We start from the raw sequence: 27,710 nt of genomic DNA on the forward strand, positions 1-27,710 counted from the left end.
CGCCTTAATCGGCACTCGTGCAATTTTGTGCGATATATATCGATATGTCGTGCATAACCCAGCAAGCAATTAAATGCAACGCTGTGATTGGTTTTGGTTTCAACTCTTCCAAGCTAACAAATTTTTGTTAACGAAAAAAAAGTTAAAAAGATGTCAAAAGCTGACCAGGACCCAATTGGTTCGCTGAGCATAATGGAGGTGCGTATACATCTGACAAATGTTTTGCCCACAGCCGGACGACACACAGCGATTGCCGCCAAATCGGATACAGATTGCACTGATTACAGAGATACAGACAATCTGATTGTTCCTTGTCTCGCCTTTTGCAGCAAATCAAGATACTGATCAAGCCACCGCCAAACGAGGAGGAGAAGCTGGTACAGCGCACCACCAACACGAAGCACCCGTACTATAGGCGTCCTGGACGCGGCCATAACCACGATCTATGTGATGCCTGCGAGGAGGGCGGGAATTTGCTATGCTGCGACCGTTGCCCCTCCAGCTTTCACCTACAATGCCAGTGGGTATTCCCAACCTAAAGTGCGCCCAATATACTTTACAGCTTATTTTTGTTTTTGTTTTGCTTTGGTGCATCTGTAGTGATCCGCCGCTCAGCGAGGAGGATATACCCAGTGGTCAGTGGTTATGCCATAGTTGTCGCATGGCCAAGGTGTCGCAGCCAGCGTGTTCTTCCAAGGCCAGTTCCGTGGAGCGTGTACCCTCGGCGGGCAGTGGTTCGCGCGCCAATACACCATCCTCCGGTGAACTGGAGTCGATACCGCTCAAGATTCGCAACCTGCGCAAGCGGAGCAATAGTGAACGGAATAGCACCGAAAAGTTGCTGGCCAAGATGCCGTTGGCCATACAGCGCGCTCTCGATCCGAACAGAAAGCCCACACCGCTGGACGATGTAATACGTGCCGCCAGCATGCTGAATCCGCAGCAGTTCTCGCTGCCAGCCGAATTGGAGCTGCACACCCAATTCCCGGGAAATGGTAAGGTGCAGCCGGTGCAGCCGCACACGGGCACCGGCAACGGGCATCGTAAGCCCAACAGTCAGCGACGCAACTCCAAGCCGTTCGAGCTGGACGCACAGGGTCTGGTGCCATTGCCGGCCAAGACGTGCTTCTATTGCACGCGAAGCTGTAAGCGGGCGCCGCTCATTTCGTGCGACTATTGTCCGCTGTATTATCATCAGGATTGCCTGGATCCGCCGCTCACCGCACTGCCCGCCGGCCTGTGGATGTGCCCCAATCATGTAGAGAATTTTATAGTAAGTTCATTCGTTTACATTTACCGTCCGTGTGATGCCACTGCCAATTAATTTCGGTTCGCTTCGCTTCCAGGATGCCAATATGACCAACAGCATTTCGGCCACGGAGCGTGTACGTTTGTGGAATCGCTTCCATCAGCCGCTCGATCATGAGAACGTCAAGATGGAGTTCTTTCGGCGCGTCAATACGCGGCATCCGCCGTTCCGGATGAAGTTGAGCATGCGCGCCCGCGCCCACATCGAGGTGCCGGCCATTGTGCGCTACCATTACGAGCATCCGCCGGCGCTGCTGCCCTCCATGCGGCAAACGTTGCGCTACGATCGAGTGAAGCGGCGCAAACAGTTGCCCACGGCCGTGGAGGATATATCCAGGGAGAGCGTAACCGAATCGCTGCTTAAGGATCTGGAGGCGTTGCGCTGTGCTCGTGCCAAGTTCCGGGAGATACAGAAAGAGCTCGGCAACGCCCAACTCGATGGCAGCATCAGCGACAGCGACACGGAGAGCGGCGCCGAGCAGCAGCGGGGCAGCAACGGTGTGGCTGTCACGCCCAGTTTGAGCTCGAAGCCGGAGGCAGCTGAAACGGCGGAGTGTCCAAATGTGAACAGTGAGCATAAAGAGTGTAACAAGCCAACGGCCACGGATCAGTCCAAGCCGAACAACTGTCATGTGCAACAGGATCGAGGCAGCCTGGAGATTAGCTACGAGGAGGACGAGGAGGAGTGCAAATCATCGAGTGTCATCATTGATGCGGATCTATGCCATCTGGATGTGGACATAATCAAGAAGCTAGCGCATCAGCGCCTGCAGCAGCTAGTCCACGAGCATCCCGAGATTGTTACCCAGTATAAGAATCGCACGGCAGCGCGACGGCTGCGACAGCTATCCGTGGCGGGCGCACAGCCGGAGGGCCAAACGGCGCTGCAGGGCGATCTGGCGCCGGAAGATATGCGTCGCTTCTCGCTGCTGTTCACCAGCGAAACGTCCTCAATACTCGCCCAGAAGAATGGCAACGGCGCCGACGAGGATCCGATGATGGCCCTGCATCCGGCGCTGGCAACAGCCGCCGCGATTGCGGCAGCCGATACGGCCGCCGAGAGCTATGTGCCGCGCCAGCGCAGCGACACCGAGAAGGCATACGAGCTGGCCTCGCGGCTGGAGCTGAAGCTGTTGCAGTGCAAGGTGCGTGCCCGGGCGGTGCTGACACCGCTCGGCGATATGCTCGAGGATAGCCGCTGGTTCAGCACACTGGGCCTGGAGCAATCAATATTTATGCGCTATCGCACACTGTACATCGGCTATGGCGGCCACTTTACGCCCTCAACAACACTGGCCCACACGGAAACGGTCGATCTGTCCGCTATCGGTTATTGTTCACGGATCTCGCCACAGCATGCGATTATATTCTACGATGAGTTCACCAAATCGTACGAGCTGATCAACTACTCGGAATTTGGCACCGAGGTCAATGGCCAGCTATACACATGCGATCTCACCGAGTATGCGCCCACACATGCCGGCAAACGGATGCGGCCCGATGATGCCGAACTGAAGCGACGCGTCGACGATCTGCTCGACAAGCGGCGGCACATACAGCGCCAGTACGAGCCAAAGCGTGAGGCGCACGCCAGGTGAGCCAAACCCTTCTAGGTCAAACATGTCAATACAATCTATTTGCAGACTCTCCATTTGCCTAACTCTGCTTCATTTTGCAGACATCGATAGCGCAGCAATTATCCAATTAAGTTTTCTTTTCTTCCAATTGTCGATAGCCGAAGTGCAGCGTGCCAAATCACACACACGTGACGACAAGTGTCATTTGAGCATAAACAAAGTACAGTACGCTGTTGCTGTACTCAGCCATTTTCTAGCTAAGCTTAGCTTGTTTTAGACTTAGCTCATTTTTTTGGCTGCCCCATGAATAGCCTTTTATTGCCAATCTGCCAAATTAGCTGCTTGTTTAGCTAAGCTTGGTTTTTTTCAGACTTGGCTGATTTGCTAAATCAGCCATTTTCTAGCTAAGCTTGGCCTGTTTTAGACTTAGCTCAGTTTTTGGCCTCCCCATGAATAGCCGTTTATTGCCAATCTGCCAAGTCAGCAACTTGTTTAGCTAAGCTTGGCTTTTTTCAGACTTGGCTGACTTGCTAAATCAGCCATTTTCTAGCTAAGCTTGGCCTGTTTTAGACTTAGCTCAGTTTTTGGCCTCCCCATGAATAGCCGTTTATTGCCAATCTGCCAAGTCAGCAACTTGTTTAGCTAAGCTTGGCTTTTTTCAGACTTGGCTGACTTGCTAAATCAGCCATTTTCTAGCTAAGCTTGGCCTGTTTTAGACTTAGCTCAGTTTTTGGCCTCCCCATGAATAGCCGTTTATTGCCAATCTGCCAAGTCAGCAACTTGTTTAGCTAAGCTTGGCTTTTTTCAGACTTGGCTGACTTGCTAAATCAGCCATTTTCTAGCTAAGCTTGGCCTGTTTTAGACTTAGCTCATTTTTTGGCCTCCCCATGAATAGCCGCTTATTGCCAATCTGCCAAATTAGCTACTTTCTAGCTAAGATTGGCTTTTTCAGACTTGGCTGACTTGCTAAATCAGCCATTTTGTGGCTAAACTTAGCCTAACTTAGTTCTTTTTAGCAGCTTGCTTTCTGATGCGGCAGCTGGTAACACCTTTTCTTTGAAAACTTCTTTAAGGTTGTCGATAGCACAGGGTGTTGTCTTTGTGAAGTGTCATTAGCGCATAAACAGCAAATATAAACAAAAGGTTTATATATTTTGTTTTGCTTATTTGTTTTAAAAGCAGACTGGCGCCAATTGTGAAACCCGCCTGTCGCTGCCAAAGCGCCTCGCCCGTGCGCATGGTGCCCGGCGCCTGGGAGGGCTCCGCTGTGCTGGCCCATGGCAGCCTGTTGCGTTTCGGCTGCCTCTCGTTTGTGTTCTCGGTGCCATCGACGGATATGATGAACGCGCGGCTGGCCAGTGCCAAGTGAGCCGGCCCTAGAGAGGATCACACCAAACAATATACTCCAAGCGGCGCAGCTAGCAACCATGCAAATCAATCTCAGTGATCGGCGATCGATCGCAACACACAGCCAGCAGCCCAAAATGCCGGGAATATATTCCATCCCCTCCCCCTTAAAGCATAATTCAATATACAATATACAATATAACATATACAATATAGAGTTAAACATAAGTCGGGCCAGCCCGAGTCCAATTAAATACCGTACGAATTAGACGGAGAAAGGGTGCAGGAGCGAGAGAGATAGTACGTGAGTGAGTGAGAGGGAGAGCGAGAGCGAGAGAGAAGTATGGGAAAAGCATCATGCTCTACCTTTCGGTAGCTATAAATTAAGATAGATTGCGTTTTAGAACAGTTTTTTTTTTTTTATTACATGTTTTTATTACTAGAGTATACTCAAAATCGTCGAAGTTCTTTTCTCATTCATTCACTCATCCATCCATCCATAAGCTTTATCATCAAATTCCTCTTTCTCTTCTTCTGTAGTTGTATAAAGGAGCATAACAAAAAAAATAAAAATTCAAATAACGAGTTGTAAGGAAATGGATTTCATTATTGAGTTCATATTTTATCTAAAAAAAAGAAAAAACTGGGTTTAAAAACTAAACATAAAATTTGAGTATCGAGTTAAATTTAGCTCGCATTTTGTGCAAAACAAAATAATTATAAAAAAAAATAATAATAATAAATTAAATAACATTTAAGCGCAAAATATGTTTACACACAAATTGTAAATGAGAATTGAAATTTATACAAAATACGAAAGAAAAACACACAAAAAAGAAAATATCTATGAATATATCTATCAAATTGTATGATGTATACTTGTGTATGCAGTTTTATATATATATATATATATATATATCTATATATACGGATGGCGCATGACAAATTAAGGGGGAGGCGGAGCGGCAGAGATTAAGCATTGCTTTACATCTAGATGGTAAGGCATAAGAGGAGGAGCACATAAAGTAATTTATATATATATACAAAACAGTATCGGGGCTGGCATGGAACAGCGGATAGACAGTCTATGCCAGCCCGGAATATGTTAAAGTACATAAGTACATACGGCTAGACACACTAAACAGTAACTATTGATTATATGTATATATATATGGGGGCTGCTTTAGATGATCTCGCATTAGGAATTTGTGACTACTCCGTCGTCGAGCTGCTCGTGCTCCTGTTCCGGCTGCTGCTCTGCGGCAGCTGACTTGGCCGCAGTGCGGCTGGCCCGTGAACGTTCCCATTCCAGTTTGTGCTTGCGCTTGGTGTGATGATACATATTCGACTTGGACCGAAACTCCGTCGGACAGAAGGCGCAGGTGTGCAGCTTGACGCCAGTGTGTGTGGCAAAGTGTTCCTGTAGCAGGGAATGCAAATGTAAGGCATATAAATACAGACTGAATCGAAAAGATGATTCGATTCTCGCCGGGCTGCTGTTGCTTACCTCCAGATAGCGCTTCATCTTGAATGACTTGCCGCAAACGTCGCAGGCGTACTTGGCTTTGCTCAGGCAGCGATGATTCTGGCCGGGCAGCTCGCCGCAGTTTGCACACATGGGCAGTGCCAGGCTGGGACTGGACGCGGATGTGCTCGCGGTCGTGTTCGTTGCCGTATTGTGCTTGTTGTGCAGGTGATTTTTGAGCGCGCGCTGATTGCGCAGCTGCTGGCCACAGATGCTACATGTGTAGGGCTCAGCAGCCGGAGTTGCCAATGCCGAAACGTTAGCGGGCGCGGTAGCAGGCGCCACAGCCGGTGTGCTACAGGCGGAACATAAGAAAGCAATTAATGATTGTGCTCAGATTTGGCCAGGGGCTAGGCTACGCACCTGCTTTGACTGGCTAATGCCACAGCAGCAGCAGCAGCAGCTGCTGCCGCCGCCGAGCTGGTGCTGGTGCTGACCGCAGCCATGGCTGTCAGCAGCTGCTCCTGATGCTGCTGCATGATTGTGGCACAGAAGCGCTGCTGCTGCTGTTGCGTGGCAGCTGCCACAACAGCGGCCACGGCATTATAGTTGGCCAGCAGAAGCTCGTTTTCCTTGCACGTCTGTAGCTCGCTCTTGAAGCGCTTCTCGTGAACATCGGCGAATTCCTCGTTGCTGCTGTCTTCGCTGGCGCTGCGCGCCGTATGCTGCACCTTTTTGGGCGAATGCGTCTTGCGGCGGCTGGAGCGTGTCACCCGTTTGGCGGGCGTTGGACATGTTTTGGATACCGTTAAATTGATGGCCTCCATGGGCTCACACTTGATGCTGACAATGTTGGGCGACGATGGCAGCACGTTGGGCGCAGGCAAAGACGGCGGTGCGGGCGCTGCAGCTGGAACTGGAGGTGCTGCCGACGCCGACGCCGCCGCCGCCGCTGCTGCATTCATCTTTAGTGTCGGCTGTGGTGTGCTGGTCTTCGGCTCGCTGGGCGGCACAGGCATTAATGCATCAACGGGCTTGTCGTTGTTGTCACCATTGATGGTTCTTTGGATTTGCACATTGTTGTTGCTGTTGATCTTGGCCGATTCGCGTTCGGCGCGCGCCTTTTGCCACTGTGTCGTGTGTTTGGTCTTTACGTGTGTGTACATGTTGGAGCGACAGCGGAAGGCCATGTTGCAGTAGGCGCACGCAATGGGCCGGTCGCCGGTGTGCGTGGCCACATGCTCCTCGAGATAGCGGCGCATTTTGAATGATTTCTCGCAAAACATGCAGGGAAATTTGTGCGCTGCCGCTGCCTTGGGATCGACCTTAAGGTATGATTCGTGAAATTCGGTTTCCTCTTTGACCAGAGCATCGTAAACTGTTGGAGTATCATCGCCGACCGCCTCCGTGTCAAGGTCCGGGTCCGGGTCAGGGTCAGGGTACTGCTCATAATCGATGATGGCCGTCGCATCGCCCTCCTCCGACCAGTTAACATCGCAGTCAATTTCTAAGAACTGGCTGCAGAGCGTTGTCTGCTTGTGCTCCACCAGCTTCCAGAAATTGTGGAAACTCTCCAGTTGTGCACAACAATCCGTGCAAATGGACGTCGAAATGGCATCGTCGCGCGAGAGCTATGCGCATGTGGATGAAATAACGGTTAAAACAGAACGCATTTGGGGCTGGCAACCTGGCGACCTGGCCACCTGGCCACCTGCCCACTGCACTGCACTCGGGGCACAGCGCGAACTTACACAGAGATATAAATGCGTCGATATCAATTGAACCAAATAGTTTTCCGGTATTGGCTTGTTGTCGCTGTTGCTCTCGTTGTCGGCGCCAGTGAACAGCAGCACGGCATTCTGCTCGTCCAATGTGTTCAAGCACAAGCGACAAATCATTGCGTTAACCAACTAAACGAACTCACGCAACATTAGCACTATTTTGACATTTATTTTATTTATTTCCAAAATTGCGGATGGATCTAGAGCTGGCAATACAATCGATGGCACTGTTGGCCAAAAATATCGATTGCATCTAATTACCACACTACGACTATCGATAACACGCTATCAAGCACACGCAATGCGACAATATAATATAATACTAAATATAATACTAGAAAATATGCCAAACCAAACGCAATTGTTTCGAAACTTTATTTTGACAACCTACTATAATCAATTACAATAATTTAAAATCTTGATACAGGCTACACACAGAATTCTATTCAGAGGTCGTGCTGTATGGGAAAGGCTATGGTCGTCAGCTCGCCGCCAACTGCCAGCACCTCGTAATGATAGCTACCATTGACCGTTACCATGGCGTTGGCCTTGAAGGGCACGTTAATGCAATTGAATCGGAAATTTGGAAATCTTGGCAGACCCGATACCATATCATAGCCCTCGGTCAGCTTGTTAGTCCAAACGGAAACCGTATCGAATGCGAGACCCTCACGATTGCAAAGTTTGACAGCTTCGTTCAGAGACCGAAAGGTATTTAGCGTTATAATCGCTGTGGGCTTATCGCCAAAATAGACTTGGGGGAAGTCCAGAACAATAATGGGCGATCTGGGCTTCATTCTGCCATATAACTTTTGCTTGTCGGACGGGTCGAATTCCTCTATATAAACGGTTCTACAATTCATTCGCTCTATCAGCTTAAGGGTGTTCAGAAAGTTCGGATGCTCAGGTATTCGCTCGTCCATTAGTTCCATGCGGGCACGTATTTTACGTATTATGGTCTGACGCAACGGCTCCTGCACCAGTATGCTGGCAACGAGTCCTGTGCCAATTGGATGCTTAAGATCCTTAACGGCTGCCTCGACCACCTGGTTAACATTGCCCGTCGCAAACAAAACTATTATTTGGGGGGCAACCCATTTTCTGTGGGTGCCATCCTCGGGATATAGATAGACATGTCGCTTCAGCAAATGGGAATAGATATTATCGACACCTTCTGTGATATTCGGTAAGCCCTTAAAGCGCGGCAGAATGTCACCATCCTCATCTTTTTCGGAATCAGCTTGTCCATCATTGTGATCATCCATTGGGAAACTTCAATTTTAGCTAATTTCTAGACCCTAAAACTGAAACAAACTAGATATAAATTCGGCTGAGAAATGAGTGTAAACGAAAATGTAACAAAAGTAAACAGTTTTACATATCCATGCGCTCAAAAGAAAGTTGCGGCCAGCTTCCGCTTCCTGGTCAACATGTACATACATGCATAAGCTTATAATTAAAATACTTTCACTGCTCAAAAGTTGCCATTCACCGCAAAAACGCACATTCACACCGACACACGCACACAGACAGGCCAGCCAGACAGATTGGTGGTGAGTTTTTTTTTTCTTTTTTTTTTTTTTGCTGCCCTTTGCGGCATAGGCTATACTCAACACGCGCACGCATTTGGCAACGCCTTAAGAATTTTAGATTTAACAGACTTTTTCGAAATTAAGCTATGTTTATGATGTGTGTGTGTGTGTGTGTGTGTGTGTGTGTGGCCTAACACGAGCTTTTCAATCATTTGATATTCCCACTGCTTGGCTTAGATGCAGCGAATTGTAAGGGTATGCCAGCTTCAGTTCGTTTAAGTCGGCTGGTTTTCTTTTTGTTTTGACATTCAATAGGTCGCTGGCTGTTGCGTCCATTTTGGTGGGGACGGAAAATAGCACGCTGTGTGCGTGTGTGTGTGTGTGTGTCTGTGTGTGTGTGCATGCTCGTGTGTATAAATAGCCGAGCGACCCGCAGGATTCGCTAACATTGCGTGTGCTTCGCCTCACAGAGACGCCCAAAGTTCGCTGGGCAGTCGCTCGCCAGGGCGCCTATAAATAGGCAACGCTTTAGTTGGGGCCACAAATTGAGCAGTTCGCAGCCAATTTGGGTGCTGCGTTTCGAAAGAAACATGCGAGCACAATAGCACTGCAGCATGGAGATGTCGGGCTATCAGGATATCAGCGCCTTGGAAAAATCGGTAAGAATAACAAATGCAATTAGATATCATCGTTCTGACCGCTTGTGCCCCAGGTGGCCAATGCTGGCAGCCAGCTGTATACGATGGCACACAAGCTGCACGCTGTGGAGCGCAGCTTGGATCAGACGGCAATGGAGCAAATGGATGAAATGGAGGTTATGGAGCTGCTCGAGTCCATGACCGAGGTGAAGAACGAGTATCAGAATCTGCGCAAGGACATACAGGAGGTGCAGCAATTGCAGCGTGACGTCAGCACCTCGATACGCTATCAGATGACCAACATGCAGCAGACATTTCAAATGCTAAAAAAACGCATCGCCACATCCCAGCAGCAGCGACGCCAACGGGAACAGCGACAGAGCACCACCGTGACGGCCAATCAGCATTGAGCATACTGCAGTGTACTGTAGTGTAGTGTAGTGTAGTGTAGTGTAGCGTAACGTAACGTAGTGTTGTATAGCGTGTAGTGTAATGCGTAAATGCGTTGCGTGACGGCAGGATGGGGATGGGTGTGGGGGATGGGGGATGGGCTCGTGTAATTGACCTAGGCAGGCTGTTTATGAATTAAATATGATTTTTATTGATTTTGCATGAGTTAGTTAAACTGAATTAGCGGTTGTCCGCACCCTATATAGACGCATGCATGCACACATATACATCTAGCTAAATATATATAGATAAGTGAAATATTCGTGAGTGGTTAACCTGTTGCCATACAAACCTACAAAGCCTGCACATACATATACGCACGTACATGGAAGAAGTGGTATCAAATTGTGGATATTCCTGGAAATCAGCACACAAACAAACCAAACTTTTTTACCGTCATATGTCTAAGCAATCAGAAACACGTATGTATGTGTACAACAACAATATCAAGAAGCAACAACAAGCGCTTTTCTATACACAATACAAATCCAAGAACAAGATACTTATGCTCCTAACTTGTAACTTTAACTACTTGAGAAAACACATGCATACACACATATATACTATATACTATATACACATACGTTGTAAGCAATTCTCTCGAAAACTCTAAATACTTTACGATGCAAATCCAAAATGTCTGATGCCATTTGATAAGAATGCACTTTTTCAAACAACAACAAATTTGCCTTAACATAACCATATTATACTAATTTTTGATATATACACATTTTAATATTAAACTTAAGCTTATCATTTCTATTACAATGATAGGCATTAGCGCAATATCTTTTTTGTTTTCGTATTTTTTTTTTTTCGAGTTATTTGTTGTTACTAAATTGTATAAGCAATCAGAATAAAAAGCACATAAAAACAATAAATACGATTGGAATGTTATTTGAATGCGCGCCAATATCTGTTTTGATCCCGTGCTGCTGCCAGCGATGTGGCCCTAATCGATATACGCTACGTGCATCGCTAGCAGCTGAAACGATAGTATATCGATAGTTGCAGCAGCAATTGTTTTGTGATTGTGTGTCGCGGTCGGTTCGCACTCGAATTTTAATATATGTGTTTATTTACGTGTTGCGCTTATAATTCAATTAATGTTATAGTAAATATTGTGTTGCTGCTATCAATTGAAAGCCGTTGCGGGTCAGCGTAGTGCGTTATTGGGATCGTGTGCGTGTGGTCGTGCCACAGGTCCCGCAGGTAAGTTAGAAGCGGCTCTTGACGTGCACGTCATCAAAGCCCACACGGCCGTCGCCAGTGCAAAAGAAAGCAGGAACAGTGCTGAATTACGCATTACGGCGGTCATCGTCTAGTGTGCTAAGTGCCCGTTTTAATTGCAATCGGTTTTGCATATCGGCATTTGAGAAAAGTGACCACATTCCAATTATCGACTGGCGCAACAAGTGTCTTGCGATCTCGCTTCCACTCACAGTCACATAGCCAATTGTGAACGCTGCGCGGCGCGCGCGCCTGCGCCTACGCTTTTTATTATTGTTGTCGTGTTTGTTGTTGTGGTTGTTGTTGCTGTTTACGTTGCTTACGTGTCGCGTCGCGAAATGTACGCTTGCGCTTACGTAGTGGTGCTTGCATTTACATGCCTCGCCGCCGCCAGCCCACGTCCCAGCACAGCTCCACCGGCCCACGCGCACGTCCAGGTGGTGGAGGAGGGCGCCAGCTTTTTAGATAATGCACATTATCTGAACAATGAGGAAATTGGCGAACTTTTCGCCAGCCTCAGCCGGGACTATCCGACGCTTGCCCAAACCTATAGCATTGGCCGCACCATACAGGGCCGTGAGATGCACGCCCTGGCATTGAATGCGCCGGCAACCGATGGCGACGGCGACGATCTGCTGCGTCCCATGGTCAAATTGGTGGCCAACATTCAGGGTGACGAGGCACTGGGCCGACAAATAGTGCTCTACCTGGCCGAATATCTGGCCAGCCGCTATGAGCTGGATGGCCAGGTGCAGCGTCTGCTCAACACCACCGAGATACACTTTCTGCCCAGCTGCAATCCGGATGGCTTTGCCGCCGCCAAGGTGAGTCAGCCATATTATTAGCACGAATCGAATCCAATCGAAAATTGGGTTAACAGTTCCCTGGAATGTCAACCTGATTGTTCTGTGTAAGAGTGCGCGGGTCGGCCGTGTCCGACTAGATAATACCCTGCCCTGTAGCTGAGTTTCAGCCGCTCGCCCCTGACCATGAAGTAAGTATTCTCCGGGAATCTCTTGCATTGACTCTCTAAATACTCGGTTCCTCTCGCGAGAGCAGAAAATATTTTTTTTAGGTTTTGTTCTTTTAATGAACAGCTGCAGCTGACCCCCAGCAAAAGTGAATGTACACGAGGCGTCTGAGTCATCAGATGTCTTGAGCTTGTTCCTCAATAATAATAAACTCGGGTGTATTGTGTGTGTTCCCCCTTTTTTTCTTGGGGGGGGGGGGCAGACTCTGCGCCCTTTCACAACTGAATCAAAACTGAAGAGCGTGGCAAACGAATCCAACAAATCGACTACGTGAAGCGGAACGGCAGCCGCTTTAAAAGATCACTCGGCCTAGTTTTTTGTTGTTGTGTTGAACTTGTTTGAGGTCAACTCAGCATGATCAACTAATTAGCATCTGCTGATCGCCATTGAGCTAAGTGCTTGTGTACATATATATATATATATATATATATATACATATTCATAGATCGAGTGATCCACTTGAGTGCTCTTCACTTTGAGGGGTAACTATTTTCTTTTCACTATTTGTTGTGAAGTGTTCATTTAGCTTCTGCCGAGCACTTGTAGTAATTAAATTGGCTACCTACAAGTCAAGCAAGGAGTGTAACAGTTGCGTTAACATATATTCATCATAACAGTTGACTGTTAACTAACATAATGTTAACTAACTTAACTGTTTACAGCGCAAGCTATTCTCAATGTATTCTTATAACTGGCATAATATAAAGAAAAGCGCGAATATCGATATTTATCGATTTGTAATCGATCACTCAAAACCGAAAATTGCTCTAAATTAGATAGTTATCGAATTATATTGCGAGAGCTATCGGTAATTGGCAATACTTATACCGACCCGGACATTTACCTTTACAACCTGACAAGAAAGATAATCGTATCCATCGATACAAAGTGAAAGATGATCCGAGTCATGTACAATTACACAGCTCGTATTTCTATAACACGCACAATCATTTAACTAAAGACATTTTTTAATCCTTCCGCAATTCACTTTTATTAACACTTACACTTTATCAAGCGCTATTAACACTGGTCCAACACTGCACTACAAAGTTCAAGTTCAATTTGGTTGTCCCTATGCAAATATTAGCTTTCCTCTGGCTCTCTGCGATTGCCAGCTGTCACCTTCGGCTCATTTGTGTGCTTATGCATATACATATCTTCCATATAATGCCGGCGCCCCCTTCACCTGCTCCGAACAGCCTCCGCCTTTTTCCATTCAAGTGTTTGTCGTTTGCCGGTCTTATCGCAAATACGTTATTTGTGTGTTTTTGTTCGGGTTTTTTTTTATACCCTGAACCCATTCAAAATGGGTATAAGGGTATATTGGATTTGTGCAAAATCCAAATGTATGTAACAGGCAGAAGGAAGCATCTCCGACCCCATAAAGTATATATATTCTTGATCAGCAACAATAGCCGAGTCGATCCGTATGTATGAACGCAAGGAACGCACTTGAAATTTAAGATGTAGGTGCTCCTAGTGCCTGCCGATAATCGATAACTTACTGCGTTTCCAAGCAATCGATAAAAATCGATATCGATATCCTGTTTTTTGGACAATTTTGGTAAATAATAAGAGCTAGAGTCTCCAAACTTGACATATAGCTTCTAAAATAGAATATATATATATATATATATATGCATTTGATGTTGGAAGAAGAGGGTTCAGGGTATCCCCTAGTCGGGAGCTCCCTACTAGAACATCTTACTTGTTTCATGATACCCTTTTGGAGGATTACTTTGATTTGATCTTGAAAAATGTCATAACTTACCGAAAGTTAGAACTGGAAATTGAAATTATCATTTGTATTTATTTATCTATCGATAAAAGGCATTTTTCTACAAGAGTTCCATTTGGTTTTCTACATACTTCATCCAAAATTATCATGTTATTAGGCTATAATATGTTTAGAAGTTTACTTTTTCTTGCCCAAAAAGAGCATTTCATCTTCGGCTTTTTCGCCTTCCAGATGTTTGTCGTTTTGCTCCGACTGCGATTTGTAGCACATATTGTAGAAATTGTCGTAAAGTCGCTTATCGCTCGCTTAACGGGCCGCTATTAATGGGGCCATTAACGCTTTGCGTTGGCTTTCAAATCTTATCGCGATATCGATAACATAACTGTTCTCAGCTTAACGGGATTTACGACGTCGAGCCTTAAGCTACAATCTGACCAGGGCTGCAAACTACAAATAAAAAGTTATGTGGTTCGGCTCATGGTTTGAACCAGCTCCCTGCCTGGTTCTTAATGAAACCATTTGATGCTCTATCTATCTACACCTAACGCAGAACCAGGGTTCGGTTCAGGTGGGTGTTGTCGTCAAAGACTTGTTATTAATTCCGGGCTCGAATCGTTTCGTTTCAACCTTGATGCTGACACTTGCCACTGGCAGCCTGAGGAGCTGCGATGCAGTTGGATTCTTGAATTAATCACGCCATCCGTTCGAATCCGACTCCGGCTTCGGCTCCGCCTTCGCTGACCTTTCGATGTCCGACCGATTAGATTGGCCTGTCACAAATTGGCCATAACAGCTGCCGCTGACAGCCGGCTCTATAAATAAAGGGCCAGCACACGGGGCTGGTGTCAATCTTGGACCAGTTGACGTCATCTGTTGCAACTGCCACAAGAAACTGGTTCAGCAGTCGCGAACAGAAACTACGTCAATCCAACCGGTTTCTATGCAATATTATTGTTGCCTCTCTTCTTCTTCTTCTTCTTGTTGTTGTTGTTGTTGTTGTTCTATATATATAGTCTGCACTCGGCAGCTGAGTCTCCGAATGCCCTGCTCCAGCAGGATTACAGCTCGAGCTGAAGAGCTTACTCTGCGGTTTCTTGCACGCGCCACCCAATTGAGGCATAAGCTGCTCGGCTTATCGCCGGGAACAGCCAAATGGAAGTCTTTAAAGTCTTTTAACATCTATCTGAGTAGAGCTTGATCTAAAGATTTAGCCGGAAAACTAATATACGTCCATCTAGTAATAGTACTGGAAGCATATGAAAGCCGAGTTAAGTCCCTTCAAAAGAAAATGAATTAAAACTAGAGTATTTTCCGGTGAAGCTGCTCGTTTTGGATTTTTTTTGTTTTTTTTTTATTTTTCCAAGCCGCGAGAGTACATAATATTTTCTATTTACCGTTAAGCCCATTGACAGCCATTTTCCGCTGTAAAAGCGGTTTTTCTTTGGCCACATCTCAATTGGTTTTGTTAGATTTGTTGTTGTCATTTAAGCCACATAATTATGTAGGTCATGAGTTTGAAGTCTTCTGGCACAATGGAGCACAAATTTGGCCAGCTTCAACTTTGATATTTACGGCAAATCGAGAGGCTTGCAAAAAAAGAGGTTGCACCCAAAATGGCATACGAATATGCAAAAGTGTTTATTCATTTTATACATATATTCTTGCCAAGAACTGGCGAAGAGATTGCCGAAGAGCTGCGGAACAGGTAACAGCTTGTAATACAGATCTTGCTATATGGCGACCTTTTCATATTATGTACCATGCTGATAATGATTAAACGTCGTTGGCCGGCGACACCCGCAGCGGCAGCAGCAGCGACAGCGACAGCGGCAGCGTTCTGATAAGAACCCAATAGCAAATAACCGCCTACGCTCTCTTTGCATTGTGTGTGTATTGCCCACGCAAAATGCCGTTGTGACGTCACTGGACAATGTTATCGATTTTGTTGTTTGTTTGAGGTTGGCGAAAATACAAATATCCTTTCAATTGCCGACACATGGGTCGCGTGCGTTGGCGTTCCAGACGCTGGGCGAAACTGGCGTCGGCAGCGCTGCTGGCGTCAGCAGCGCTCGCTCGCTCTTGCTAACTCTTACTCTCTCTCGGTTATCGTCGCTGCCGCCGCCGCCGTCGCCGCCACTCTCCTTGACTGACTTGCGCAGGCGCCCGACTTGCATCTGGCAACGCCGCCTACACATAGTTCGAAGAGCTGTGCCAAAAACACAGAAAACAATACAATACAATACGAAATAAAAAAAAAAAACAATGTGTAATGAAGAAACCAAACGAAGTACATACATAACATAAAAATTAAACACAATAAAAAACTGAAAACTATTAATTTGTGCTTAAACGCAACGTTGTCGCCGCAATGCGGCAATAACAATACAAAAACAAAAACAACAGAAACAGCAGCAGCAGCAGCGGTGGCGGCGGTGGCGGCGGCGGCGGCGGCAATAACAACAACAACAACAACAACAACAACAACAAAACTCGTGACTGACAAGCGCAAAGCTTCGGCGCGCTCTCTGCCGTGTAATTTCCCTACAATTATCGCACGTCGTCGCTCTCAGCAGCAGCAGCAGCAGCGTCGTCGTCGTCAGCGTCGGCAGCGACGTCGACAGCGGCAGTTGGACCGCGGGCGGGCAGCACGGGCTTAAGGCCAATCAACGCAGCAAATTTTCAAACAGTACATTTTTCGAAGCTGAGTCGAACCGATTGGAGCTGCTGCACAATAACAACACAGCCCACAATAACTGTGACCTATACGAACGCCGAGGCACGCGGGCTTCGACCTGTACCTAAGCGGCCCGCTCGCTCAATTTGCACGCCAGTGATAACTAGCAGTCGGCAGTAGCAGCAGCAGCAGCAGCAGCAGCGGAAGAACAGTTAGTTAAGAGTTAACAGTTACCAGTTGGACATTTAGCCATGATGCAGTGGATTTTTGCTCTGGCACTGTTACCGTTAGTCGCCCAGGGCTACATTTTTAAAGAGGATGAAAGCTTCCTGCAGCTGCCGCATTACACTAGCCAGGAGCAGCTGGAAGATCTGTTTGCCCGGCTCGAGAAGGCCTATCCGGAACAGGCGCGCGTTCACAGTATCGGCCGATCGCTGGAGGGGCGCAATCTGTTGGCACTGCAAATCTCGCGCAACGCACGCCAACGACCGCTGCTGACGCCGCCCGTCAAATACATTGCCAATATGCACGGCGATGAGACGGTCGGGCGGCAGCTGCTCGTCTATTTGGCCCAATATCTGTTGGGCAATTTCGAGCGTAGCCTGGAGATTGGCCAGCTGGTGAATACCACCGACATATTTCTGATGCCCACCATGAATCCCGATGGCTATGCCCTGTCCCAGGTACGTGCGCTGTCGCTGTCGCTGTCGTCACCTGTTTCCAGCAGTAAAATCAAACAAACAAAACAAAACAATACAAAAAAAAAAAAAAAAAAAAAAGACAATGAAGCAGATTAAATAATCGCATCGTGGAAAAATCGATAAGTGTGAAATTTCAGACAGACCAACCGCCCGACCACCGCCCGCCCGCCCGCCCGTGCCGCAGCTGCGTCTGCCGCATTTGTAGAATTTTTCCTGATGCCAGCGCTGACGTCGCGGCGTAACGGCTTCACAGCGCGTCGCTGCTGTTGCGCACTTGCGATTTGATTGCGTTAGGGCACAATTCTCACTCTCTCTCCCTCTCTCTCTGTCTGTCGCACGCCCCATTGTTGTTGACATATTGCGAAAGCTTGTTGCTGTTGTCTCTGAGTCGTACACTTGTTTTGTTTGCAATTAACCGTTGGGCGGTTCGGCTCTAGTAAGCACACCACTACACATGCAAGCATATGTTCATGTTCACACACACACACACACACACACACAGCCATATTGCGATAATTATGGCTATCGATATTCATTCTATAATGTTTGGCACGCACACACATACATACATGCATGCATACATATGTATGCATATAGAAACAAATAATATCGATATTAATTTAATGCAATTTTGCATTCAACCCCTCTGCTCACACACACACACACATACACAGGCTGCTGTGCTGCTGCTATCAATATTGATTTCGCCATAAATACCCCTCGCACTCATTTGCATGGCGCCGTGCGGGTTATTTTCGCCAGCTTATGCTGGTGTACCTCCAAAATTTTCGCTTGGCAATTTCGCCGCTATTTTTGGCAATTGCCCGACGCACACAACTCAACTGTGAATAGAATAGAAATTTCCCCGGATACAGGGATTTTTCTATATTATTTGTTTTTTTTTTTTAGTGTCCACTTTGTGTGATCGGCCATTGTGACTAACCTACATACGCAACACTGTATACAGGCATACGTTAATGTGCATGCATATATGCATGTATATACATATGTGTGTGTGCGTGTATTTATTCTGAACGTGCACGTTATTTGTTTGTTTATTAATGCAATCGAGTCGCGCCAATTGACTCGCCCCGTCTCGCTTGTACGTTCACACCGATTGCCGATTGATTGGCACTTGCTCCAATTGGGAATTGCGCCAATGTGCTTCTGATTGGAAACAACAGCTGAGCTCGATCGTAACTTGATTTCCCTCTTACGGCAAATGCATTGATTATGGACACTGTTGCAAAAGCTCACCTGACTGTCATATTAAAGACAAGTTTGGTCAACTCTTTGGGAGACGCGCGCGCGTCCGGCATGCCAAATACGTTTGTCCGCCTGCAAAAGCCACAAGGCCAGGGGCGGGCGCAGGTCTTCGTGCTAATAATAATTCACGTAACTTAATGAAGTAACCAAATTTACTGACTCTCTCTCTCTCTCTTCCGCTTTGTGTCTGGCAGGAGGGCAACTGTGAATCGCTGCCAAATTATGTGGGACGCGGCAATGCAGCTGGCGTCGATCTGAACCGTGACTTTCCGGATCGCCTGGAGCAACAGCATGTGAATCAGTTGCGGGCACAAAGCCGGCAACCGGAAACGGCCGCGTTGGCCGAATGGATTGTGAGCAAACCGTTTGTGCTATCGGCCAATTTTCATGGCGGCGCCGTCGTTGCAAGCTATCCGTACGACAATTCACTGTAAGTGTCCGGCTAAAGCGGCCCCAATCGAAATCCTTAGCCAAACTTGGCACATGCAATACGCAATATTTGTAGGGCGCACAACGATTGCTGCGAGGAGAGCCTCACGCCGGATGATCGCGTCTTTAAGCAGCTGGCGCACACATATTCGGACAATCATCCGATAATGAGGCGTGGCAATAACTGCAACGACAGCTTTGCGGGCGGCATCACCAACGGCGCCAACTGGTACGAGCTGTCCGGCGGCATGCAGGACTTTAATTATGCATTCAGCAATTGCTTCGAGTTGACCATTGAGCTATCCTGCTGCAAGTTTCCGGCGGCGAGCAGCCTGCCCAGCGAATGGGCGCGCAACAAGCGTCCATTACTGGAGCTGCTGAAGCAGGCGCACATCGGCATCAAGGGTCTGGTGCACGATGCCAGCGGCTATCCCATACCGGATGCTACCATCATTGTCTCCGGTCTCGAGGATAAGCCCATACGCACCTCAAAGCGCGGCGAATACTGGCGCCTGCTTACGCCCGGCATTTACAGTGTCTACGCGGCCGCCTTTGGGTAAGTCAATAGCAAGGTCATTTCATTATGAATGCTTCTGTATATCCTCGCTCTCCCTCTCTCTCTCTCTCTCTCTCTCTCCCGTGCAGTTATCAATCGAGCCCAATGCAACAGCTGCATGTGACCAATGAGAATGCGGAGGCGCTGCGCGTCGACTTCAAGCTGACGCCCGTCGAGAGCAACTTTGATGGTATTAGCAGTTATTACAATCCATACTTTTTTAGGCATTAAATGCGGCCCCCCCTCCCCAACTGCAACTGCAACTGCAACGGCAATGGCAATGGCAATGGCAATGGCAACAATGATTCCACATCTTCTTACTGCATACTGCACCAGCTGCATCGGTCAATTGCCTAACACTAGTTGAAGCATTGTTAACACTAACATTTGTAACATTTGTCACGCCCACAAACTAATGCACGCCCATCGCACACACACACACACATAGACACCGTCTAACACACACATTTTTCTTTTGTATATTTTTATTTTTTTTTTTGCTGCATTTACATAAAGTTATCGTCTTTGTTTTTGATTTCGCTTACATTTTTTTCATTTCAATATCTTATTTTCATTCAATTTTTGTCTCTTTTATCTACTGCCAGCCGCGTTTAAGTTCTCTTAAACACACGCTCTCTCCCACGCTCTCTCCCTCTCTCTCTCTCTCTCTTCCTTTTTATTGAGTGCATATCAATTTGTTGACAGAGAGAGAGAGAGAGAGAGAGAGAGAGGGAGAGGGACAACAATATTTGATTTGTATATATGAATAGGATATGACAACCCCCCTACCCCCCGCCCCCTTCCCCTCCTTCAGCCCGCCTGCAATCAAACGAGCCATAAAATGGCCAGAACGCACACCGAATACCCTGCCCACACTCTCAATCATAATTATATATATATATATATATGTATATCTGTCTATATATTATCATATTATTTAGAAGCAAGTAAAACCATGTGTAAAAATTATATAAACCCAACTAAATATCTAACCAAAATAACCTTATATACATAAACATATAAACCCTAAATATCTCCTCAGATATATATACACATACATATGTAGATATATATATATATATATATATATATATATATATATATGTGTATATATACGTGCAGCATATGTTAACAGAAGAAGATTGTTAAAATGTTATTCCTTTTTTGTATGCGAGCAACAGAAACGTCTGAAACATTGTTAACATATATTATACACATAGAAGAATCAAATATATAGATGAAGATGACAAGGCACAAAATCGAACAAAATAGTAATATATATACGAAATATCTGATAATGGCATTAACAAAGCAAACAAATATATATTTATATATACGAAAAAAGGAAAAACAAAAAAAAAAAAAAAAAAAACGAAAAAAAACGAAAAAAAAAAACAAACAAAAGGAATAATAGCCAAAATAAAATTTTTGATTTTTGCGTAGTGCGTTTTATTTTTCTATGCAAGCCCGAAAATCCCATAAAAAAAAAAAATGAAAATATAAATTAAATAAACTAGAACAAATGAAAATGAAATCAATCGCAAACAATTATTATACATATTATATAATGCACATTTATTTTCAACTTTTCTTCAAACTAGATTTTATGCTAAAGTATTTTAAATTTAAATATTGCTCGTATATCTAAAGATTATCAATATATATATACATATATATAAAAATTTTAATATGATATATAAAAAATATATATACACATTTACAAGATGGTTCATAGCTGGTTCACAGCGCTGGCCAAAGAAGCGGAACTAGTTCCATTTTTGTCCTTTTCTTTTCTGTTCTTTTCATTTATCTTTCTTCTCAAACAAGTCTCTCTTGACGAAATGTAAATTTGAACTCAGGGCGTGCAAATGTTTTAGCAAATATATATATGTATTCATTTGAGCTAGTTTCTATGCTAATTGTTTGCCTTATTAATCAATCACTCGATCCCGATGCGGAACTAGTTCAACTTCTTTGAGGTTATGTTTAGCTTAAGCAATACGTTTCCTATATACCACATATATATATATATATATTCAATTAGAGCCATTCAAACTCAGGGTCTGGCGGGTCTTGCGGGTGTTTTATTGCCAGTCGTGTGACCGTTGTGAACTTTAGCCAAAAACTTAACTCAATTTAAGTACAACTTATTTCTTTTGTTCTCGAAACTCTGTATTAAATAAATAATTATTGCAAGCAAACTTTAAATTCGTTAATTGCTTTTCAACTGGCGCCTGGCTTCATTTACTTTACTTTATTATATATGTATATATGTGTATTTCTTTTCTTTTCTTAGATTTATTTCATTTAATATTTTAAGTTTTTGGGCTGGTGTTTTAAGTCCGTCCCCCCCCCCCCCCCCCCCTCCCCTTCTCCCACCCTGCCACTGGCACTTCCTTGTGCGCGTCTTTAATCCTGAAATTCTGTTTCCATCTTTGCCGCAGGCAACTTTCGCAAACAGAAAGTGGAGCGCGCCGAGCCGCCGGAACAGCTGAAGCAACAATACGATGGCTTTCTCACGCCCACAAAATTCGAGCATCACAATTATGCGTCCATGGAGAGGTGAGTTGTGCGCTCCTCAGATCTGATCGATTTATGATTTGTTGTTCATTTCAATTGCAGCTATTTGCGCAACATGAGCGCCAGCTATCCGAGCTTGACGCGGCTCTATAGCATTGGCAAGAGCGTGGAGGGCAGGGATCTGTGGGTGCTGGAGATCTCAACAACGCCGGGCAGCCATGTGCCGGGCGTGCCCGAGTTCAAGTATGTGGCCAATATGCATGGCAACGAGGTTGTCGGCAAGGAGATGCTACTGCTGCTGACCAAATATCTGCTGGAGCGCTATGAGAATGATGAGCGTGTGACGCGACTGGTGAACGGCACACGGATGCACTTCCTCTACAGCATGAATCCGGATGGGTATGAGGTGTCGCGCGAGGGCGATCGCACCAGCGGCCTGGGTCGACCCAATGCCAATCAGGTGGATTTGAATCGCAATTTTCCGGATCAATATGGCACGGATAAATACAATAATAAAACCGAGCCGGAGGTGGCCGCCGTCATGAACTGGACGCTCTCGCTGCCTTTTGTGCTATCCGCAAATCTGCACGGCGGCTCCCTGGTGGCCAATTATCCGTTCGATGACAATGAGAACGATTTCAATGATCCGTATGCGCGGCTGCGCGACGCCAGCATCAGCGGACGCCGTCTGAATCCCACCGAGGACAATGAGCTGTTTCGCCATTTGGCGCTGGTCTATTCGCGCGCCCATCCCACCATGCATCTGGGCAAGCCGTGCGCCCTCTTCCAGAACGAGCTGTTCGCCGACGGCATCACCAACGGCGCCCAATGGTACAGCGTGACGGGCGGCATGCAGGATTGGAATTATGTGCGCGCCGGCTGCCTGGAGCTGACCATCGAGATGGGCTGCGACAAGTACCCACTGGCCAAGGAGCTGCCGCAGTACTGGCGCGACAATCGCGAGCCGCTGCTGCAGCTGATCGAGCAGGTGCATCATGGCGTGCACGGCTTCGTGCGCAGCAGCATCGGCACACCCATAGCAGGCGCTGCCGTCGGCATGGACGGCGGCAATCATAGCACATACAGCGGCACCTTCGGCGACTACTGGAAGCTGACGCTGCCCGGCCGGCACAATGTGACCGTTCTGGCCGACGGCTTTGCGCCGCTGCGCGTCGAGGTCGAGGTGCCCGCCGCGGAGCCCTTTGGCATGCGCCTGGACGTGACGCTGATGCGCGACGATCCACAGCATTGGGCATCCGCCAACGATTTCCGGATCATCGAGAATGTGGTCAACACCAGATACCATACCAATTCGGAGTTGCGCAATCGACTTGCCGAGTTCGAAAATCAGAATCCGCAAATCGCCAGCTTCGGCTACGCGGACAACGAGTTCAGTCGCCACTTCAACTACCTCAAGCTGACCTCCAATGTGAGTACGCATCATCTATATCAGATGCATTTCCTGCTGCCCTAGAGCGGGGATTCTATCGGAACCCCCCCCCTTGGGAAAATGCATTCAAAAGATGTCTGAATCATGTTCAAGTGCTAGACTAGATGCGGTAGAGGGAGCTTCTCATTTTGGTTCGATATCGATAAATATCGATAAATATCGAATTTGGGGCTAGCTAGAGAAGAAGAAGCAGGCCTCGAGATAGGCAGAGGTTCAATCTATCTTTTAATCAGTCTGACTAAAGCCCTCTTCTTTAGTTTTAATCAATTAGATGTGAAGTTAGTTTCTAGATTTGAGGTTAGTTTTTTGATGTGAGGTGAGTTTCTAGATGTGAGGTGAGTTTCCAGATTTGAGGTTAGTTTTTAAATTTGTTTTGATTTGTGGTTAGTTTCTAGAACTGAGGTTAGTTTCTAGATGTGAGGTGAGTTTCTAGATGTGAGTTGAGTTTCTAGACGTGAGGTGAGTTTCTAGATTTGAGGTTAGTTTTTAAATTTTTTTGATTTGAGGTTAGGTTCTAGAACTGAGGTTAGTTTCTAGATGTGAGGTGAGTTTCTAGATGTGATGTTGGATTTGCGCACTCAAACAGTCATGAGGCTACCCTCTGAATGCAAAGCTATATTGACTTGAAATGCGAATGTCCCGACTAAGATACCTTAAAAGCAATCTTTAGTTAATGCCCACAGCAACTTCTGATCAAGCTGGAATCTCTCTCTCTCTTTCTCTCTCTCTCTTTCTCTTCATAGATTGGCGAGCCGGAGGAGCACAAGTACAAGCTGCTGGTGATCAGCTCGCTGTTCGACACGGCCGCACCGCTGGGCCGTGAGATAATGCTGAATCTGGTGCGGCATTTGATCGAGGGCCACAAGCTGCAGGAGGCGTCCGTGGTGCAGCTGCTGCAGCGCAGCGTCATCTACTTTCTGCCGCAGACGGAAAAGTTCGAGGAGATCTTTCGCATGTACAATGCCAAGTAAGTGGGCTTCTTAAAAAAAACTGTGCATTTAATTAACTTGTGATGCAACTCCACAGCAATTCGGTGTGTGATCCCATGCTGCCCGACGAGCTGGCCGAGCGCATACTCAGCCCGGAGACGGAGCCGGCGCGGGATGTGCTGTTGCAGTTTTTGCGCAGCGAACGCTTCGATCTGCTGCTGACCTTCAGTGCGGGCAGCTCAGAGCTGGGCTATCCGCGCGGCGACTCCATACTCGAGAAGTTCGCCCACAGCATCCAGCGCACAGAGTTCAACTATTCGCCGCTGCAGTGCAGCAGCTCCGCCACACGCCAGCTGCATCGGGAGGCAACGGAACGTTTGAGCAATCTATTCTACAGATTGTACAATTTGCCAATGTATACGCTGGGCTTGTCCTGCTGCCGCATGCCCGCACACGGCCAGATTGGCGCCGTCTGGCGCACCAATATCGAGAAGATACGCAACTTTTTGGGCCTGGTCCAGACCGGCATTACGGGCCTGGTGCAGAACGATAAGGGCCAGCCGTTGCGCGAGGCATTCGTCCGTCTGCTGGAGCATCCGTCCGTTTACAATGTGACTAGAAATGCGGCACGCTTCCAGCTGATGCTGCCCAGGGGCATCTATGGGCTGGAGGTGAGCGCGCCCAACTATGAGTCACAGATCGTCAAGACGCAGGTGCAGCACGGCATGCTCAGCGATCTGGGCGCCATCAAGCTGCACGGCTACACACTGATCAGGGGCGAGGTCACCGAACTGAATGCCAAGCCCGCGCCCAGCGGCATTGGCGGCACCACCAGCATATCGGGCCTTGTGCTCGACGATAGCAATCATCCCGTGCGCAATGCCAAGGTCTCTGTCATCCGGCCCGCCGGCCTCAGCCATGTGCGCAATTTCACCAACAGCCTGGGCGAATATCATCTGTCGGCGGTGCCGCTGGGCGCCGTCACGCTCAAGGTGGAGGCGCCGCGACATTTTGAGGCAACGCGCGATCTTCGGCTGCTGGCGCAGTCGGGCCAGCCCACCGAGAACGTTGTCTTCCATCTCAAGTTCAATGCCCATGTCTTTGGCCTGCCGCGTTTTCTCTTCATCATTGTTGCCAGTGTCCTGATCATTGTGGGCGTGGTCCTGTGTGTTCTGTGCGCTCAATTCTGGTTCTATAGACGGCATCGCGGCAAGATGCCCTACTACAATTTCTCGCTGCTGCCGCAAAAGGGCAGGGAACAGTTCGAGCTGGACGACGATGCCGGCGACGACGGCGAAACCGAGCTCTTCCGTTCGCCCATCAAGCGTGAGTAGAGCCCAGACACTGGCACACACAGGCACTAATCCTTAACCTTGGTATCTTACAGGCGGCATGACCATACAGCCCTACTTCGATGAGGAGCAGCTGGAGCATATACTGCACACGGATGATGACGATGACGACGATGAGGATGTGGTTGGCGTTGGGATTGGGGTGGAGCGCGAGCGGGAGCGGGAGCGGGAACAGGAGCCGCAGCTGGATGCGGCCGATGAGAGCGGCGATGAGATTGTCATGTTGCATCAACACAATCGGCGCAGGCAATAGAAAGGGACAGCAACACACACACACACACACACACACACACACACACAACATAACTGTGATTCAAAAGTTTTCAAAAATCAAGCGCTCTACGATAAACTAAATATTTTTTTTTAATTTGTATATTTTTTTTTTGTCAATTTAATCATGTACATACACACACACACACACACACACATATATATATATATATATATATATATATATATAGACATATAGCTATATCCATATCGACATCCGATGTCTTGCCGTTAAATTGCCGCGAATCTCTGCATAAACAAAAACCTTAAAAAAGTCTAATAAGAAATATATATATATATATATATATATATGTGTGTGTGTGTATATTTATATGCATGTATGTGTGCTGTCCGGTGTTGCCAATGCAGCCGTTTTCCGCTAAACGGATTTAGCGTATTTTGACGACAATCAACAAACTTTGCTCAAATTCGAATTAAGCTATTTTATATATTTTTTTTTTCAAAGCCCTTTTCAACACTGGCTTTAGCTACCTTTTTTTTTGTTGGCAACACTGGCGCTGTCCAAGAACCTAACTGTAACTAATCTTAAGACTGAGCTCCAGCAAATAGAAAATCAAAACAAAAAGCAAAGAAGAAGAAGAAAGTTAAACACACACACACACACACACATACAGCAAGAATGTGTACTTAAGCAATTGAAAACTTTGAAAAAATAACATTCCACATGCCCGGCCTTACAATAATACCAGACCAAAATCCTTATATCTATATATATAATATATATATATATATAGAATAAAAATAAAGCATATCCAATTTACCAGCTGGCAATATATATAATTATAAATGAAACATTTTTAACATATTTCTAACGAACATTCAATCAAATGTGCAGGCTTTTGATATTATACAGAGCGTAAGCGCCCGATTGAATAACTATATATATATATATATATGCATATATCTATAGCTATAAGAATGCACGATTTGAATACCAATTTATATATATTTCGCACTTTATGCTTATGAATTATATTCGAAATGGTGCACACTCACCCAAATCGAAAAAAGATAATCTAAAAATATGTCTATATAGCTATGCATATGTACATATCTGGCGATGTTGCTATCAATATTTATCTAACTTTAAGACTAATATGCAATATTATTTAAATAAATACGAGTATGTACATGTAGCGCACGCGCACATTATTTTTGGGGGCTATCAAAATAACCCCCCCCCCACAAGACAAGAATTATGCCTAGTCATAAAGAGATATGCTCAGCTTTATAGATTGAAATGCGAGAGCTTAGACGGTGTCGCTGTGTCGATTACTAAATGCCCTCACAAACGAAATAATTCGAGTTTACGTTTCTTACGTTTGTGTTTCAAAAACCTTTTGCAACACTGGAAATTTGGAGAGCCTAACCCTACTTTTGACCACAGTACAGTTATGTGCAAAGTATTCACCCGAAAGCCTGTAAATCTTAGCTTGTATAGAAAT

General features: G+C 46.4%; 5 protein-coding genes across 11 annotated transcripts; 3 read left to right on the forward strand and 2 right to left on the reverse strand.

The window, feature by feature from the left end:
* Positions 1 to 46: 46 nt before the first annotated feature.
* LOC6636075 (PHD finger protein 12) lies at positions 47 to 4,843 on the forward strand. 2 transcript variants are annotated; one of them, XM_015168702.3, is made up of 5 exons: positions 47 to 198; positions 330 to 520; positions 601 to 1,273; positions 1,347 to 2,902; positions 4,065 to 4,843. In XM_015168702.3, exons 1-5 carry the CDS (start codon positions 151 to 153, stop codon positions 4,252 to 4,254), a joined length of 2,658 nt encoding a protein of 885 aa, XP_015024188.1. In that variant the 5' UTR covers positions 47 to 150; the 3' UTR covers positions 4,255 to 4,843. The 2 variants fall into 2 exon arrangements, with proteins under 2 accessions (XP_015024188.1, XP_002059606.1); XM_002059570.4 differs by having other exon boundaries at positions 4,068 to 4,843.
* Positions 4,819 to 7,714, reverse strand: LOC6636076 (zinc finger protein 628). 2 transcript variants are annotated; one of them, XR_011416872.1, is made up of 5 exons: positions 7,449 to 7,714; positions 6,121 to 7,328; positions 5,740 to 6,052; positions 5,359 to 5,652; positions 4,819 to 4,858 (listed from the first exon to the last, which is right to left on the reverse strand). XR_011416872.1 is itself a non-coding variant. In XM_002059571.4 (4 exons), exons 1-4 carry the CDS (start codon positions 7,593 to 7,595, stop codon positions 5,431 to 5,433), a joined length of 1,890 nt encoding a protein of 629 aa, XP_002059607.1. In that variant the 5' UTR covers positions 7,596 to 7,714; the 3' UTR covers positions 4,819 to 5,430. The 2 variants fall into 2 exon arrangements, 1 of the variants encoding a protein (XP_002059607.1); XM_002059571.4 differs by having other exon boundaries at positions 4,819 to 5,652.
* Positions 7,715 to 7,822: 108 nt separating this feature from the next.
* Positions 7,823 to 8,819, reverse strand: LOC6636077 (uncharacterized). Its single transcript, XM_002059572.4, has one exon. The coding sequence runs from the start codon at positions 8,741 to 8,743 to the stop codon at positions 7,925 to 7,927; it is 819 nt and encodes a 272-aa protein (XP_002059608.1). The 5' UTR covers positions 8,744 to 8,819; the 3' UTR covers positions 7,823 to 7,924.
* Positions 8,820 to 9,263: 444 nt separating this feature from the next.
* LOC6636078 (uncharacterized) lies at positions 9,264 to 10,924 on the forward strand. The gene is made up of 2 exons (XM_002059573.4): positions 9,264 to 9,669; positions 9,723 to 10,924. Exons 1-2 carry the CDS (start codon positions 9,625 to 9,627, stop codon positions 10,056 to 10,058), a joined length of 381 nt encoding a protein of 126 aa, XP_002059609.1. The 5' UTR covers positions 9,264 to 9,624; the 3' UTR covers positions 10,059 to 10,924.
* A 191-nt stretch (positions 10,925 to 11,115) lies between these two features.
* Positions 11,116 to 27,401, forward strand: svr (Carboxypeptidase D svr). Of its 5 annotated transcripts, none has more exons than XM_015168706.3 (9): positions 11,116 to 12,152; positions 18,933 to 19,168; positions 19,244 to 19,723; positions 19,813 to 19,913; positions 22,168 to 22,285; positions 22,346 to 23,672; positions 24,437 to 24,660; positions 24,720 to 25,948; positions 26,010 to 27,401. In XM_015168706.3, the coding sequence occupies exons 1-9, from the start codon at positions 11,667 to 11,669 to the stop codon at positions 26,225 to 26,227; spliced, it is 4,419 nt and encodes a 1,472-aa protein (XP_015024192.1). In that variant the 5' UTR covers positions 11,116 to 11,666; the 3' UTR covers positions 26,228 to 27,401. The 5 variants fall into 5 exon arrangements, with proteins under 5 accessions (XP_015024192.1, XP_015024190.1, XP_002059612.2 ...); XM_015168704.3 differs by lacking the exon at positions 11,116 to 12,152 and adding an exon at positions 16,283 to 16,384; XM_002059576.4 differs by lacking the exon at positions 11,116 to 12,152 and adding an exon at positions 16,414 to 17,454.
* Positions 27,402 to 27,710: the final 309 nt, after the last annotated feature.

Source organism: Drosophila virilis, chromosome X, assembly GCF_030788295.1.
Source record: "Drosophila virilis strain 15010-1051.87 chromosome X, Dvir_AGI_RSII-ME, whole genome shotgun sequence".
NCBI lineage: Eukaryota > Metazoa > Arthropoda > Insecta > Diptera > Drosophilidae > Drosophila > Drosophila virilis.